Source organism: Cottoperca gobio, chromosome 9 (assembly GCF_900634415.1).
Source record: "Cottoperca gobio chromosome 9, fCotGob3.1, whole genome shotgun sequence".
Taxonomy (NCBI): Eukaryota; Metazoa; Chordata; class Actinopteri; order Perciformes; family Bovichtidae; genus Cottoperca; species Cottoperca gobio.
Genome location: NC_041363.1, coordinates 10,880,976 through 10,898,462, shown reverse-complemented (window position 1 = coordinate 10,898,462; position 17,487 = coordinate 10,880,976). Strand labels below are relative to the sequence as shown.

Below are 17,487 nucleotides of genomic sequence, written 5' to 3'. Positions count from 1 at the left end.
TTCTGCTATACTTTGAAGGTTTGTACTGTGTTTTATGTTGATGAAGCATTAAAACTACCATACAAATACTCTGTGTTTTGTAATGCATGATAATTTCACAAACTCACTTTATCTTCTCATCTGTTTGGATTCTCTCTTTGATTCATTTTTTCATATTTACGCAGTTTAATTTGAGCCTGCGAATCATAATTTCCTGTTACTTTTCTCTCGATGGATTAACTCTCAGGCTCTTCACTCATATTTTTTTCAAGCTCGGTATAAATGCAGGAGGATAATCTGTAACAACAAAGCTCTTTTAAATTGTCTACATAGCATTGATTTATCTTAAGCTCTAAAATACAATTACTATAAAATTCCTTATTTAATGGTGACGTTTGCACAGTTTTCCATCAATTCCAATCAATGTACAGTATCCGACTACCTGGCTTGAAGAGATTTGTGGAACGTAACATGATCTAATCTCATCAACACTTTTAAGTTTGTTTCTTTTTTTAATTTAAGAAATTTGTGTCCTTTTTACAATGTGATTTGAACCCTGTCTTTAGACGGAAAGGGGCGCTTTTGTGACCGCCTCTTCATCCCTCCCCTCATTTCCATCCACCCTGTCTTGGTCGAAGGACGAGAGTGCTCAAAAGGTTAAGTACATCCTCACCCGGTCCACATCTTGTGGGACGCAGCGAATCCACTTGGAGCCGTTTCTATCTCTCCCCCCCCCTCCCTCGCCTCCCTCTGTCCTCCATCTGCTGCTCCGTCTCTGCCCTGCTGCATGAGCCGCCCCTCCACCAGCTGCCCTCACCATCAGATACCTGCCTTCATCAGCATCATCCTCACAGCTAAACAACTGGAAATGTGTGGTTTTGTGAAGGCAAGACCTGTCTGACGGCTGAACGTTGAGCGGAAAGTTGCACTTGTGATGCAGCGTCTGCTAATTCTAATGCTTTCTTTCTTTTGCTCTAGAAACCTGTGTAGCAGATGATGTGGAAAAAGTTTGATTGTAAAAAGTTTGCTAGTAGTGTTTTGTATTAGTTTTCTAAAACAAAACAACCACCTATCTATAAAAAGAAGGAAGAAATTGAGTAAATTAGATTGTTTAATGTATATTTTATACCTCTTGAGTTGTTAAACTCATCGTGTTTTTCATTTCAAACGCTCTTCGTGTAAAGACAAGTCGTTCTTTAATCCTGACTCCTTGGTCATTTTTGCACAGTGAGCTTCCAACCGCATGCTCTCACTTCCTCCAGTAACACACAAACAACAAGGTGATCCAGGAGTTTCAAGATTCATCTTCTGTTCAGGCAGAACAAAGATTTATCCAAACATGTGTGTGCTGATCGCTTTTCCCGAGGCGAGCTTATGTGGGCTGCGTTGCATTTTTTGTACTGCATACAAGAGGAGGATTTAGTTTTTTGATTCTTTGGACGTTGATTAAAAGAGTATGAACATGTTGTACGATGGGTCTTGTGTGGTTTGGGCGTACCTGTTTGTCTCTGCTTCCTGTTTTATATATTTAGCTTTGAGTCTGAATTTGCATCAAATGAAGTGAAAATCTGTAATAGTTGTGTTGCGTGAGATTTCATTTCATATATGAACTCATCTGCACCTAGACTTCCCACTATCAAACAATGGGGTCTACTTCTCTTTATTTTGATGAGTAAAGCTTGTGTGTCTCGTTCTGATGTAATGTTTCTAGCATCATGTTGCTGTTTTATTAGAATTGGCTTTTTGTTAACGACCCTCCATGAATCCATCCTTGTTTTTAGAATACTGTCACATCTGATGATGATCATAGTTACTCAAATGACCCCGATACAATTTTGTGCCTCGAGAAAATCAAGCTGCATATTCTGTTTTACTAATCCTATATTGAATGCTTTAAATTGATGATGTGCTCTTGCTTCACAGCTCTATTGGCTTGTTTCAGTCAGATTCATCTGCATCGCTTTTACTTTTTCATATTCCAATTTGACAAAGCGAAAGGGTTACTTTCACAATATGTGTTTTGTTCTTTGTCAACCACCATTGAAATTGTGATTCCACCACAGCTGTTTCTGGTTTATATTGTCTGTCACATGGGACATCTTGCACGACGCACATTATCATTTTTTTTTGTCTCCTCTCTTCCTTCTAGGCATCGAATTTAGAGAAGCAAAGCAGCATGCCGGAAAGCGACTATGACAACACATTCAATGACTCTGAGATGGATGATTCGGGGTAAGAGCATCATGGTTTGTACTAAGTGATGAGTGAAAGACAATATTAAGACAGTTGAGTGGCTCCTTAATACAGTTCAACCGGGTTGTCAAGTAAAACGTAATGTGCTTTGTCTTTAGAGTGAAAACAATAAGCAGGGATTTTGGCCGTAGACCTAATTTCTTCTGAATTTCCCTCTGCAGTTTGTACAGGAGAGGGAGGCTGAGGAGCAGCGGCTGGCTGAGGGAGGGCAGCTCTATCCCTGAGCTGGATGATCTGGAGATGGAACTAGACCCCACGCTTCCCAGCACAGAGGACGTCATCCGCAAAACAGAGCAGATCACCAAGAATATCCAAGAGCTGCTGCGAGCAGCTCAGGAGAACAAACATGACAGGTCAGAATCTGAAGAGAAAGGGATCTCTCTTTATGAGTTTAGGATCTGTTCTTTTTTTCAGCTTTCATTCCGTGCTCTCATTTTAAACCCTGAGTTCCTCCTTACATTCATCATTTTACTGTTCTGGTTAGTTGCGTTTATCTCCTATCATTTCCCCTTTTTTGTCTGTTACCTTCACTGTTCCCCTTCCTTCTGCTTCCGCTCTACCCCGATGTCATGATGTTGTTTTGGTGTCGCGGTGTCCCCGTCCCTCACCCCTGTGAGCAGACCATGTGAGCGTGAAGGTGTACGTCGACTCAGGCACAGCCTGGGATGTTTCAGCACTCTGGTGCCCTGGGCTGAGAAGGCCCCCCCCTCCCCTTCAGCCGCTCAGCCTGCGCTCCCCTGACCCCACATCCTGGTACTCTGGCCTCTGTCCCTGCCTCCCAGGCACAGTTTTATTTTCCTCTCCCTCACAGTTTGTGCCTCGCCCTGTTCCTTCTGCTTCACCTGCTAACAAGCTGTCTCTTTCTCTCTGTTGCACCGACTGAATTTGCTTCAGTTAATTGATGAAAAGTTACCCAGTGACTTGCTTTTGATTGGTGACAGTCAATTTGATGTAACATATTTTTCAGGTTGATGTGTTTCTACTGTGTAGACATATTTATTTAACACAAATGTGCTATGGAATAAATGTGCCTTGTACTTACAATGCTAAACGATGCATTATTAATTAATGTCTGTTAAATAGCATGTTCTGTTGATAACCTGATGTTGAAGATGATTATGCACGGTGTGGTGTCAATACTATACAGTGGCTTACTCTGTAAGTTGACTTGCATGTTAGTTTATAATTTATTACATTAGTACATTCTGTCATTTTGAGATTTGTGTGAATTCGACATCAATATGTTTAACTCAACGACAAATCTCTTCTCCTCACAGCTTCATACCCTGTTCAGAAAGAATATATGTGGCTGTAAAAGAAATGGCTGCCCTCTTTCCCAAGGTATGTAAACAAAAGTGTGTTGATGTTTTGCTTGGAGAGAACGGATCAGTCAGCCATTCAGTTTTTTATTTGTTGTTTTGAAGGTATCTCAAGCACACACACCAGAGTTTCACTACAGCAATATTTTCCTGATGTATTATTTCACTTGAGTCTTTACTCAAATCAAAGAATGTACACCTAAATGTATTTATTCTTGTATTTTTAAATATACATATTCTTAAGTTTTTGGAAGTGTGTTAAAAGAAAAGAGAGTATGGTTGTTGTTGTTTTTTTACTGCCTCTTTTTGCACAAATCTGCTGATGTTGGAACAAACACTGTCCATTAGTGTTGAGATATTTGAACCTTCCTCTGCAGAAGCCCCGCTCAGAGACTGTGAGAGGCTCTCTGCGCTTGTTGACCTCCAGTGCGTACCGGCTTCAGAACGAGTGCAGGAAGGCGTTGCCTTCAGAGGGCTGCCCAGCACCGGACATGCAGCTGGTCACCCAGCAGGTCATCCAATGTGCTTATGACATTGCAAAAGCAGCCAAGCAGCTCGTCACCATTACCACAAAGGAGAATACCAACTAACAGCACTTACAGGGCTGCAAGGCCGTCAGCATCTCAGTTTCATTCTTTATTTTCCTTTTTAATGATTTTGCTTGTTTTTTGTATTTGTGGTATATGCATGCATTGTTTTTTAATTTATGAATAAATATTTAAAGCCAACTGAATAAATCTGAGTGTTAAAGGAAAAAAGTCAGCAAATGTTCTTAGGGATGCCCAGCTGTTATAATGGCACAATTTCTCTTGAGGTAATAATAACTTCCATAAATCAAGCAGCAGCTAGCAGGCCTGGGGACTGTAATGGTTTATAGATTACAATTTGAGTAAAACTCATAGTTACAAATATTCTTAAATCAGTTCATAATGTAAATGCCTTTAATTGAGAGAAGAAATTGAGCGCAGTTTAGTAGATACACGTGATGACATTGGTTAATGTTATCAGCCCAAAGCCAGACACGGATGCTGAAAAGTCATAAATGAGTCATAAATCCGCTGTCATTGAATGCTAACACTCTTGTAGCTAAAGGAGCTTCCTTTCATTAATCGCACTGTGCAAACATCTTCATTCTGTAAAGTTTAATCTCCATAAACAAATTGACCATTAAATGTTGGCAACTTCATTTATGCACACTTTGTAGCTCTGCAATGCTAATGTTGCATCGAAAAAGCTATTTATATAGTTTGCCCCTTGTCCAAGAAAAATCCAGTCTGCAGTGGACTTATATTTATGTGTGCCTATTTGTCAAGTTGGAGAATTAACAAAAAAAGAAAATGCTTGTTCAGGGGCCAAGTTGTATTCTTCACCAGCACCAAGATGTTTTTGTATTCAGTTCAACTGATGTTTCTCCACACTGCACTGTATTCTGGGGTCTTGTGTGCCATTGCAGTGTTGGTGATGTTACAATGTATTCAGAGCTATTAGCTACACTGTATGTATGTATGTCCATGTGTTTGGTGCTATACTCCGGTAATTGTTTTGTATTTAATGTGCAACATATGGGACAGAAGTCTAGACGTCTCCTGTATTATTGTGCAAGCCAACGTTCATCCTCATAAAGTGTTTCAGAGTTCATCGTCATTTTGAAATCCGATCAAGGTAATGTCCCTACTTGTACTTGACCGGAGTGCTCGGATGTATGTGATGCAGCTGTTAGGTTGCACTTTGGAAAAAATAATTATTTTCTAAATAAACTTAATTTATAAATATATCCTGCTGTGATTAACCAGATTTTGTATTTACCAATGTTTACATTTCCTTAATACAAAATGCTGAAATAATTTGAATGGAATAGTTTTATTAGAAACAGGTCTACAAATTCAGGATAGAAAATATACAGTGCAAAAAAACCATGCATTCAATTATTAACATCAAGATGGCACAATACATAACCTCATAAATGACACGAGTGCTTCATTCTTTAAAAAGGAATTTAAGGATCAGGGTCACATTTTTTCAAACATGTCTTAAAACAATACTCACATGTCCATCTGTACATTAAAAGAGCTACTGGCTGTGAAAAGACCACATCACAGTTCCAATGTAAGAGGGAGGCGGAGTTAGTGACACAAGGAGCAAGAAAACACTGTCTAGAGAACAAAAAATGAATTAAGCACTAAAATAAACTCCCTAATTGATTTGATGAAGTTTGAAATGCTCTTCATGGATAGGAGGAACAATAACAGAGGCCTCTAACTGTTACAACTTACATATAGGAATGCAGGCAATGTTTTAAGACACACTTGAAAGAATGTATCCTTTAAAGCCTAATTTACAAGTAGAAAAAATATACATCTCACAATTCTGTTTTGACTTCAGTTTTGCCGGTCGCTCATGTCCATGCTGATCGAGGTCTGCTGTGAACCTGAAAGGGAAAGTTTCAAGCATATTTGAACATTTAAAGAGCATTTTGGAACTTGGAATATGAACATTCAGCGTGACTTCCATCTTTTACCTTCTCCTGGTACCCTTTGTTGGTCATCCTCTGCATCTCCAGCCTCAGCTCCTCCTCCTGGATTTGTTGAGCCTCCCTGTCCTCCTCCTCCTCCTCCTCTATCCTGCACTGCTCCACCCACTGCTCTTGGTGCTGCTGCTCCACCTACAGTTTACATACAGACACAACTTAATGTCTGTTTTATTATTTTTTTAAAAGCATTATAATCTGATGCTGTGCAGTGGGTTTAAATGCATCTTTAAGTTCCCAGTCGTTAACATTACTGCGTGGGGGGAAAAAGTGCAATGAAAACAAATGACTGTGCCAACCTGAACATTTATCTCTTGCATCCGTGCAGTCCTACGCTCCTCTTCTTGCTCCTTCTCCAGGTGTCTGGTCTCCCTCTCCAGCTCCAGATCGTGGATCAGCTGTTCTCGTCTCCTCAGGGACTCCTCCTGAGCCTCTCTGTTCTTTTGCATCTTAAGCTCCAGCTGCTGCTGTCTCTCTGCAAGTACCTTTCCAAGAAGAAGAAGGAGAAGAAGAAGAAGAAGAAGAAAAAAGGAGAGATGTTGTTTTGTAGTCATATCATTTGAATTGCATTCAAATAAAGTTTCATCTTGATTTTAAAGCAATTCACCTCTTGCATGAGCCGTTCTCTGGCTTTCCTCTCCTTCTCCCACTGTTCTTCTCGTTTCTCCCACACACGTTGAGCTTCTTCTCTGAAAATGGATGAGATGCATTGGTTTGTATTGGACGAGAGGGCGGGAGTCCCTTCCTGCAGAGTCAGAGCTTACTGAAACCTGGAGCTCACCTGTGTAGGATGTCAAACTCAGCCTCCCTCTCCCGCTCCAACTGCAGCTGCTCTTCAATCACGTGTTTCATCCAGGCAGCATCAGCGATGGCCCTTTCCCTTCGTGCAGTCTCCATCGTCCTGTCCTCCTGCTGTCCTTCCACCAAGGCTTCCAGGATCTTACGGTCGGCCTCCTGGTGGGCACAGAAGAATTTGAGGACGGCGTGAATGCCAGGCAAGTTGGATAACACATCGAAACATATACTGTATCAAAAGAGGGTGAAGTAGACCAACCAGTTCCTCCTGCACTTGCTGGGCTCTCCTCTTCAGCTGAGCGCGATACTGACGGATCAAGAAATGCCTGGTGGAACACGAAACCAATGAACACAACGCCTCACCAGAATGAAGAATCTTATTACTTGTGATAAGTTATCTGCAGAAAGAGCTTCCCTTACCCCATCTCACACTTCTTTCGCCTTTCCTCCACCTTTTTCCTTTCGTCCTCTGTCTTCTCCAGCTCCCATTGTTTGACCAGCAGAGCCTCTTGCTCCGTCTTCAGGCGAGTTGCCTGAAAGAGAAGAAAAAGAAAAGCTTAAAAAACACATCGGCAATATCGTTTTTTTCCAGCAAAAACACATTTCGTCTAAGTTTTAAATACCTCCTCTTCCCTCAGCTTCAGTTCTTCCATCTGTTTGCGAAGTTCCTCCGCCCTATTCCGCTCCTCTACGTTCCTTTTCTGCTCCGCTTGCTTTATCCTCTCCAGAGCCTCTTTACGCGTCCTCTCGTACTCATTTTCAAAGCGTTTCTTCTCCACTTGCTCTGCCACTTCTTCCTACACGTTTGGAGAGATGGGTCACTTACAGTAGGTGTCTAAACTTTTTCAATTATGTACCATGTTGAGGGGATCATCGTAAGTAGATTTCAGACTTGATACTGTGTTCACAGATGACATGAGCACAGTTTAATTAAAAATTGATTTGCTACATAAATAATTAGTCATGTAAAAGGATATTGGCAAAGTTTAACGACGCGTGGGTCCAATGTGTCATCACTGACTTGACGGTTGGTGAAGAGAACTGGACAGCAATTTCTACACAACTTGGTTTAAGCGAAGTTGAGTAATAACCGTGTAAGGATAATAAGTGTTTTTGACCTGTAGCTCCTTGTTGTGAGTTGGAGATTCCTGCACGTCCTTGTTCAAAAACACTGATCATCCCGAGACGGTTATTAAAACCCTTGAATGAACAGAAGCTGAACTGTTTTGCCTGATAGGTGTGATGAATGCCTTACCCGTTTCCGCTCGGATATCTGCTCCTGCCATTGGCCGACAACATGATCTTTATGTAATGCCGACTCGACCTGTGGACAGATTAAAAGAGCGAGTAAGGACATAGACAAGACAGGGATACTGATGAACTTGACCCTTAGCGGAAGGGATACCAGAACATGTTATTCTCTTAAGTCAACACTGGACTCAGGTTAACAGAATGTCATGGAATATCTGCATCACAAGGCCTATTAGTTTCCAGCTCAAGTAGACGTCTTAACAAAAAGTGTCCTTTTTCTCCTCTTGCAGAGCTCTTCAGACGCACATAATGGTTACAAGATTCCTGAGGCCATTTATCTCTTCATCGACAGTGAGACTTTGAAGTATGAGGTTTGGCAACTTGTCGTTTTTCCATTAATAGTTTAAACTTAGCTACCTCTCGCAATTCTGTGTTGTTTTTCTTCCAGTGTTCCTTCAGCAGTTCTTGTGCAAGCTAGGGATAAAAAAAAAAAGACAAGTAAAAACAGCTATTATACACTTCTGGTTGAACACTACCATGATCAGTACTGAGGAATTTTTCATTAGATGCAACTACTTTTTTTCTTCTTTCCTCCCTTGCTGTACGAAGGTCTTCAGCCTTTTGCACCAGCTGACCTGCCAATGTGCTCCTGTCAGGAACTACTTCTCTGAGCTCCGCCTCCAGCCGGTCTCTCTCTTCTTGAAGCATGGCTCTGAGCTGATTCCTGCGCTGCTCCAGGCTTTCCTTCTTTTCCTCATTCAGTCTGTGTTTATGGTATGCTGACATACTGACAAAACGGAGGAAGAGTTAGTTGTTTTTCTCTGGCTTCATTTTCTGTCACCTGTCTGCTGAAACCAACAGGGTTTCAGAGACATACTAACAGAGAAAATACTACATTTATTTATGTCCTTCATTATTCACACACACACACACACACACACACACACACACACACACACACACACACACACACTATATCACAGCACATTTATATAAGGTTACATTGATTTAAGGGAAGACACACTGATGCTGCGTATAATGAATAACTATACACTGAAAAAGAGACATTGACTTCCACACTATTGCTCTCAGTAAATATCAATAAAATGTTATCACTACTACTATGATATTTTCATAGTGCTTTCATGTATTCATGAATGTATATTTTGTACTTATGAATGTTCTCTCAAAATATTAAATATATTGGGAAGCCCTTACTATGTCAAAGGACACCATCTTTTAAATAATGTGAATTGAGCTAAAGCAGTGTCAGCAGGTAGCTCGGAATTACACATTGAACCTTTAAACATTTCAGTATCTCTCATCACATAATATTATAAGTATTTTCTTGAATATCTTCCTTTATGTGCTCACACTTACACCGCAGAGTAGGCAGGTGACTACTGAGAAAAAAATCTAAACCAACAGATTTGTGTTGTGCCAAACAAAGAGCTAATGTGAGCCTGGTGTATTGCCCAAATAAGTACAAATTCATTGGGAGCAATAGTTTGTAGATTACTGTCTCTTTTGGAACGTCTATCGTACCTTATATGCAAAGAATAATTACTTACAGAGCCATCTAAGTGAGGGCAGTGAAAGAGAAACGGTGTAGAAATACTGAAGTAGCAGTGGCAAGTGGCAATCATATTTATAATAAACATGAAGATGGAACCAGAGGAGGAATAAATACTCAGATCCTTTACTAAAGTAAAAGTAGAAATAAAAAACACTCCTGAAAGTCATGAAGTAAAATGACAACAGTGCTATCATCAAAATGTACTTAAAGTATCAGAAGTAAAAGTACTCATTGTGCAGAATAGCTTCTTTAAAAGAGTTTTATTAACTGTTAATAATGCAAATAAATGTAGTGGATTAAAAAGTACAATGTGTCCCTCTGACGTGTAGTACAATTGAGTACAAGTATAACGTAGCGGAGTATGGAAATACTCAAGTAAAGTACACATATGTCAAAATTGTACTTAAGTACAGTAATGGAGTACATTTAGTTACATTTCACCACTGCATGAAACACAAAACAACTTCAAATTAAAGCAATTATTTTGAACTGAATTCATTGTGTTTTACTTCCTACTGTTGCAGAGATGTCTGCAATTAAATGATAAGAGTAAGCATTATGTGTTAACTGATCTAGATCCAGCTGTGGTGCATTAAGTTACCTCTGCTGGTAGGACTGGCGGGAGCTCCACACCTCCTGTCTCTGGCTGCGGACACTCTGCTCTCTGAAGTATTGAGCATGCAGCTCCCACTGCTGCCGCTGCCGGGCCTCCTGCTCCCGCTGCCGGGCCAGCTGTCCGGCCAGCACCCGAGACCGACTGGGCACATGGGCCGAGAGGGTCGGCAGAGCCATAGACCTGTAATACATTGTAAGAAATCCCTTTAACCTAATCCTAGCTAACGTTAACGTTGCTGTATTTATAATGTATTAGTTAGCTAACGTTAGTTATACCTAGCCAACCTATCCCGATTTTAGCCTGGCACTATTTGTGTGCGTTAAGTCGACGCTAAATGCCACTCATTCACAGAGAAAACAGAAAGTATCCTGTTATCTTTATGTTCCTTGCAAGTGTTATGTGTTTCAGCCATGTAACGTTTGTTATTTAAGGGAAATAAAGAAAGGACAATCAAAACAGTATGAGCAAAGCGTTACAGCTCTCACTACCCAGCAATACATACCCGTTATTGACCTTTTCAGCTCGATAAATAATATGTACTTACCCTTTCGATAGTAAACTGATGTTTGTTAAAACCAGTAGAGGTTTTGCATCTCTAAACAGAACAATCGTTATTTAATCCCTCATCTTTCCTTGGTTACCGACACACTTCCTAGTTACTCCCACGCTACGGGGTGAAATAAAGGTCAAAATTAACTACTGGTTGAAATCGCAAAACAAATTTCCGTCAAACATCGGTGTACAATTATTTTTTCTTGGAAAACAAATTTAGCATCATAAGTTCTAGGACCTAATTTATTTTATATTATGATCAATACAAAGAGAAAATATAGTAGCAATGAGTAGGCTATTGCTAATGTTTAATGATTTGTGATACACTGACTTCTATCACAGCTCTTTTAATGCAGAAAATAAAACTCTAGCAATATCACGATTATTAATATTATTAGCCCTTTTTTTTATTGTTATTACTATTATTATATTAATATAAATATTAATTCTAATAATTTGTTATTATTTTAAAATTGCACATCGTAGGCCTATAATATAAATGATAGGCTATAATCTGGTTGCAGAAGTTTGAATCACCGACTACATTTGGTCAAGGATATAATTAATTCTATCATTAATATTTCATATGCATGAATGCTTGAAGTCTAAATAGCCTATAGGCTATTAAGATTGTTTCATGTATGCAAATATTGTTTTTTAAAGTCGGTTAATATCCAAAATGCAGTTATACAGCTTTCACAGGTACCTTTTTAGCTTGTGTGTCACAATTATTATTTCATAAATTAACAGAATGAATGAAGTGGAACTAAATGGCAAATGCAGTTAGACAATCATGCTACCACTAATCTAGTGTAACTGTAGCCCACACTTTGAGATAATCCATAAAAGTCCATTAGTTGGCAGTAAAGCAGCACATGTGATTAAACGCAGAGGAAGACTAGTGTCAGCTGATTAGACACATCAGCTGCTGTTCTTGTGTGTGTGTGTGTGTGTGTGTGTGTGTGTGTGTGTGTGTGTGTGTGTGTGTGTGTGTGTGTGTGTGTGTGTGTGTGTGTGTGTGTGTGTGTGTGTGTGTTGTGTGTGTGTTGTCTCTCTCGGGGTGGGGTATGGCACACAGCTTCCTCTGGTGTCACTGTAATAATCCGCAGTGGAGGGTTGACAGCCTGTTGCTATCATTTCAGAGGTAAGAGTGTGTCCGGACTAAAGAGATGGCTCTGCTAATGGAGCACCAGTTCAGACAGCTGCCAGCTGACAGACAGGTGGAAACCAGACCGTTTCTGGAGGCTGTGTCATACCTTCCACCATTCTTTGGTAAGTGAAGTTTCCACAGTGTGACACAATTAGAGACTATGTAGGTAAGCTACGCACAACTGTCATTCCTGGCTATAAAATGATTCTCATATGTCAGTGGCTGCAGAGACAAGGCACCTAATACACAAATGTATTTCTATTCAGCATATTATAATGGTTTAGTTGTGTAGAGATGTACAGTTACAGTATAGAACCGATTGATGTAGTGCTGCAAGTAAATATTATTTTCATTTTCTATTAAACTTCAGAATAATTTCTGGATTAATCTATTAATTGTTTGGTCTATAAAATGTCCGAAAATAGTGAAAAATGTCCATGGTAATGCCTTTAAATGTCTTGTTTGTACAGTCCAAAACATAAAGATATTCAGTTTAATATGATAAAAAAAACCCAGAGAAAAACATGAAATTTCCAAATGTTTTGGTGTTTATTTAAAAAGAATTGGATCCATAGTACCGTATGATTGAAGCCTATAACTGTTAAATTAGCTAAACATGCACACAAATGGTGGATTGTATTCGTCCCCTGCAATGAACCTTTTTCCACCATCTTGTGGGATTTGTACAACTTTGATTAATAAACACATAACTTGAAATCTGTCACAACACTTCCATCAAACCCAATAAAACGATCTCGCTCTTTCCAAATGATAATCTTTTTATGGATCGTATTTCTCACCATCAAACTGTCCACAATCCTTTAGCATGCATAATTTAATACACTGGCCTGGATTTTGAGTTGTGAAAATTGATTAGTACGGTGTTGAGTTCCCCTTCCCCATTCACCAGCGGCATGTGCACCAGGGCATCTTTGTGCAACTTCATTCTGTATTAATATGCCAACGGCCCTCTATTGAATTTGCCATGTGAAACCCTTGAGAGGAACCAAGTCTGATGTCGATATTAAACTCTTTCCTCCTTGTCTCCATTGTTTTTCCTGACCTATAAATTGCTTGGCCAACTTTCCTACAAGCCATTAAAGTCCTGCACACTATCATAGTACATTCACACAGGTGTTTTAAATTAGTTTGCCTAATTAGACCTCTTCTCCGTGACTGCGCGGACACTACTTCCTGACTCCCCTGATACTTTTGCACCTGTTTTAAACGAAGGACAAATATATTTTTTAGGACTCTTTTAAGTGCAATGGCTCTGACCAACTTCAGAATAAAAGCCAGAATAATAAACATCTGTGATGTTGTTTGTTAATAAAAAAATATTCAAGAATTTATTTATGTTATGATTTTAGTTTAGTTTCAGTTTAAAAGAAACGCATAAATCTTGATTGATTTGACTGTTCAAATTGTTTCCAGATGCACTGTGTCTTTGCAACAAACATCTGAAGAGAGTGGAAAATATAGAGAGAGCCATATAAGATGAGGATGTCTCCGAAACAAGATATGTTGCCATTAGTGTTGTGGCGATGCACAAAAGAGCGAGACTTTTTCATGAGTAGTTTCCACTAACAGCTCAGGAGCTGAAAGCTGTCTGTTGTGTCATTGGGTCAACCAGGAGCCGTGTGTGGTCAGGACTCTAGATGTGTCATTGTTCGCCATCCCCTCACCAAATACTCTAGTAGCCTAATTAAAGGACATTAAAATGATAATAATAACAGCAGACAATGAAGGCCTAATCCAGCGTTGTGGAGATATTGTAGGCCACAAGAGTGTTTTAAACGCTTGAGTATGTTCCCAGTATTTCACCTACAGAGTAACACCTCCTGAAAATCCTTTAATAGCTGCATGGTTTCATCAATTAAAAAAATCTAAATGTTTTGAGCATCGTTTCACACGTTGTTCCTTTGATTCAGACCGACATTTTAGATTCTAGGTGTGGGACTCTGACTTGAGTGTAGTGCAACAGGTTAACATCACCAGTTTTGTGCCATGATTTAATGTTTAGTAGTATTTACCAATATTGTGATATTATTGTAATTGTGGTTACTTTTTAAATGATGTTTTTTGCATGTGATAGTTCATTTATACATGAATGAAAGCTATAGCTACTGTACATTTTATGCACTTCATTGGTGCTTTAAACAATTTGTACTTGTCACTGACACGTTTAAATATTAAGAATTGTTCATGATTGCAAATTCATAAAAGCAACTAAAAAACATGTCACATAACATCCAACAAAAAGCCATTCGTAAAGACCTGCAATACCGATGTTACAGTTACCTTTTTAACTTTCTATGTTAATACAAAGTAAAATGATGAATAAATAATGCTAATATTCTCATATATTTAGGTTTTCACTCAATTCTCAGTCACTCTGTGTAAATATTCCTCCTCAGACTGCCTTGGTTCTACTATTTTTGCACCAATAAAGGCAGACCTATCTGGCAACATCACAGTAAGTATGATCATTTTTAAAGCCGCCGCTCTATACTCTTACACTTCTCAGTAATGTTATAATACATTAAAATGTACTGTTTTACCTAATAGAAAATCAAGGCGGTTTACGATACCAACCCAGCACGGTTCAAGACACTGCAGCAGATTTTGGAGGCAGAGAAGGAAATGTATGGACCAGAATGGCCTAAAGCTGGAGCGACTTTGGCACTTATGTGGCTAAAAAGGTTTGAGAAATTTTACATTTCAGGTGTTATAGATTGTCGGATTACACGTTTTCATTAAATATTCAGCAAATTCAAGTCAAGTCAGGTCAATTGTATTTAGCCCAATATCACAAATCCAAAATTGGCCTCAGGGGTCTTTACAATCTGTACAACATACGACACCCTCTGACCTTTAGACCCTCGCTACAGATTTGAAAAAACTCCCCCAAAATGACCTTTATCAGGGGAAAACAATGGAAGAAACCTCAGGAAGGCCAACCAAGGAGGGATCCCTCTCCCACCTGCAATAGATGATGTGCGTACAGTATAGACCAACATTATAACATTACAATATAGACAATCCATATGACAAAATTATACATGAAAAATATATTTCCAGGAGGATGTCAAGCAGCTTTCAGGTTTCCCCAAACGACCTCCTCACCCCCGTGTAACGTGGAAGGCTACTCAAACACACAAGCAAAACTTACTCAAGAAGAAAAACTAGGTCTGCACCTATAATCACTGTGCATGTCTTCTTTATCGACCAGGGGTCTACGGTTTATTCAAGTCTTCCTGCAGAGCCTGGTGGATGGTGAGAAGGATGATAGCAACCCAAACCACATTCGAGTCAACGTCACCAAAGCCTATGAAATAGCTCTGCAAAAGTATCACGGCTGGTTTGTTCAACAGCTCTTCAGGGTGAGTTCAGAGTTGATGGACATGTCTTTTATGAGAGATGCTTAAACATGAGAGAGCAGATGTATGACTTCGCCTGTGGTTTTTTTGAAGAACTTTACCGCTAAGCACACGAAAGGCACATAATTGCGTATGAATTTGGCATTTGTATTTGCTCTTCTAGGCAGCTCTTTTCGCATCTCCATATAAGACAGATTTCCTGAAGGCCCTCTCCAAGGGTCGGGACGTCAAGGAAGAGGAATGCTTGGAAAAAATCCGAAAATTCCTCATCAACTTCACTGTCACTGTTGATGCTATTTATGAAATGTACAATAAACTGAAAGCTGATCTTGATTACACAGTGTGACTGCAGGACGTTCCTCTTTCCTCCGGTGATCCTCCTCGTTTACAAAGTCCATTACAGTCTGCAGTCTACATCTTGACACCCTTCAGCTCATCTGACAGCTCACTGTAGGAGTGCATTTATAATACTCAAATATCCTGCGTGCCTGTTCTGGCTTTCTCGTTGTGCCTTCTTCACTGTTGTTTGACTCTGAGGCAAGTTTCCCAAAGCAGCTGCAGATTTAATCTCAGTTATTTATTTGTTCTATTTGAAGATGATATTTCTTTACAGGAAAGGCAATAGTATCGCCAGATATTTATGTACATGATCATAAGATAATTATACCAAGAATCACAGTGCTGCTCAACACATGTTTATGAAACCAGGACTGTTACAAAAGCTTTAAGCAAGTGAGTGAGGTAGTGACATCAACACTGGATATAATACAACAGTGTAATCTTTGCTATAATCATTTGTACCTTACAGTGATTTTTAAAGGTTTTAATTTCTTATATTAAAGTTGTTTTTGTTACCTAGCCTATAACCAGAGATAAGATAAGGTCTGCATTTACTAAATATTATTATTATTATTATTATTATTATTATTATTATTATTATTATTATTATTATTATACTTTGAAGTAAAATGATCAAAATCCAAAGCACATCATTTATATGATTTACAAACACTTTGGAAAATAGGTCGTATGTTTTCATTTTACACAACAAATATTGCGTAGTTGTTTCGTGGGGATTAGATTGTAATTTGTAATGAAGAATTGTATTAATTTATTTGTTATATTGTCCAAAGTGATGCAAAACACATGAATAGTATATTTTTCCAGGCATCATTTCTGAAAAGCTCACAAAGTACAAGAAGCTGAACGTACATTGTTGTAAACAGCTTCTAATATTGCACACCTGCTTGTGCCTTCAGCTGGATCTACAGAGCACTTTAGCAACCATTTCAGCTTTTCTGCCTTCACTTTGTGTAAAGCAATCTAATTAAGAACAAAAAGTTCATTATTACTGAAGCTATGGTCTGCCTCTTTTATTCTTCCATGCTATGCAGGACTTGAATATGTATCATAACTATTCTTCCAAAGCAATGCTTCATCAGCACTAAGTGCTTCTGTCTACTCTGCTCTCAGGTGCTCACATAAAACCGAATGTGTATTTTCTTTAAACCTCTTTGGTTGTTAGATAGAATTTCGGATACTCTGTGAAGCGAGATTAAATGTCAAATGGGACATTTTGACAGCGTACCGACCTTGAATAAAGGTTCTGTTGGTGGCCTTTGGTTAGTTAGTATTGTTTTGAGTTTGTGTCTCTTGTGGCTGAAATTATGTTGCAGTGTGTGTATAGTGCAAAATAACAAATATAGTATTTTCAATTTATGTAAATCATAATTTGCAATAAAAATATGTGCAATAATCTGTGTGATTTTCTTTACTTCTTGTGCGTCTCGGTAATTTTCCATACAGCCCAGCTCAGAATAGGCAATATCTGCAGGGGGGTTAAGTACACAGTTATTATTATTTGCGCTTTACTTCAGTATATTCATTTGTTGCCACTTTATATTTCATTACATTAATTAGGAAATATTGTACTTTACACTCCACTGCAATTATTTGATGACTTAGTTACTTGTTACTTAATAATTACTTAGTAATCATCCTTTTATAACTAAATCATAAGGAAAATATGATGCAATGTGACAAATTAAACGTTAAAATGTTGCAACAACGTTAAAATGCTGTTTACATC

General features: G+C 38.9%; 3 protein-coding genes across 6 annotated transcripts in view; 2 read left to right on the top strand and 1 right to left on the bottom strand.

The window, feature by feature from the left end:
- Positions 1-5,325, top strand: part of git2a (G protein-coupled receptor kinase interacting ArfGAP 2a) — a 15,984-nt gene extending 10,659 nt beyond the window's left edge. For 2 of the 3 annotated variants that reach the window (XM_029439602.1, XM_029439600.1), the window contains 5 exons: positions 546-635; positions 2,129-2,211; positions 2,394-2,585; positions 3,510-3,573; positions 3,929-5,325. In XM_029439602.1, coding sequence (XP_029295462.1) covers positions 546-635; positions 2,129-2,211; positions 2,394-2,585; positions 3,510-3,573; positions 3,929-4,141 — 642 coding nt within the window. In that variant the 3' untranslated portion in view covers positions 4,142-5,325. The remainder of the gene's footprint in view (positions 1-545; positions 636-2,128; positions 2,212-2,393; positions 2,586-3,509; positions 3,574-3,928) is intronic. The other variant, XM_029439603.1, reaches the window with a different exon arrangement.
- A 190-nt stretch (positions 5,326-5,515) lies between these two features.
- On the bottom strand, positions 5,516-10,984 carry tchp (trichoplein, keratin filament binding). The gene is made up of 13 exons (XM_029439597.1): positions 10,861-10,984; positions 10,302-10,496; positions 8,701-8,911; positions 8,542-8,598; positions 8,129-8,197; positions 7,497-7,670; positions 7,294-7,406; positions 7,133-7,199; positions 6,860-7,032; positions 6,686-6,767; positions 6,378-6,563; positions 6,070-6,213; positions 5,516-5,979 (listed from the first exon to the last, which is right to left on the bottom strand). Exons 2-13 carry the CDS (start codon positions 10,490-10,492, stop codon positions 5,947-5,949), a joined length of 1,500 nt encoding a protein of 499 aa, XP_029295457.1. The 5' UTR covers positions 10,493-10,496; positions 10,861-10,984; the 3' UTR covers positions 5,516-5,946.
- On the top strand, positions 10,403-17,154 carry gltpa (glycolipid transfer protein a). 2 transcript variants are annotated; one of them, XM_029439599.1, is made up of 6 exons: positions 10,403-10,508; positions 12,011-12,140; positions 14,436-14,494; positions 14,587-14,720; positions 15,251-15,401; positions 15,740-17,154. In XM_029439599.1, the coding sequence occupies exons 2-6, from the start codon at positions 12,038-12,040 to the stop codon at positions 15,818-15,820; spliced, it is 528 nt and encodes a 175-aa protein (XP_029295459.1). In that variant the 5' UTR covers positions 10,403-10,508; positions 12,011-12,037; the 3' UTR covers positions 15,821-17,154. The 2 variants fall into 2 exon arrangements, with proteins under 2 accessions (XP_029295459.1, XP_029295458.1); XM_029439598.1 differs by having other exon boundaries at positions 15,562-17,154.
- The last annotated feature ends 333 nt before the right edge of the window (positions 17,155-17,487 follow it).

Excerpts from the sequence above, each read along its gene's own strand:
- gltpa (XM_029439598.1), top strand. The coding sequence starts at position 12,038 with ATGGCTCTGCTAATGGAGCACCAGTTCAGACAGCTGCCAGCTGACAGA. Across the intron at positions 12,141-14,435 it reads ATACCTTCCACCATTCTTTG|ACTGCCTTGGTTCTACTATT; the intron begins GTAAGTGAAGTT and ends ATTCCTCCTCAG. Across the intron at positions 14,721-15,250 it reads GCACTTATGTGGCTAAAAAG|GGGTCTACGGTTTATTCAAG; the intron begins GTTTGAGAAATT and ends TTTATCGACCAG.
- tchp (XM_029439597.1), bottom strand. The coding sequence starts at position 10,492 with ATGGCTCTGCCGACCCTCTCGGCCCATGTGCCCAGTCGGTCTCGGGTG. Across the intron at positions 7,671-8,128 it reads AGATATCCGAGCGGAAACGG|GAAGAAGTGGCAGAGCAAGT; the intron begins GTAAGGCATTCA and ends CCAAACGTGTAG. Across the intron at positions 7,033-7,132 it reads AGCAAGTGCAGGAGGAACTG|GAGGCCGACCGTAAGATCCT; the intron begins GTTGGTCTACTT and ends TGTGCCCACCAG.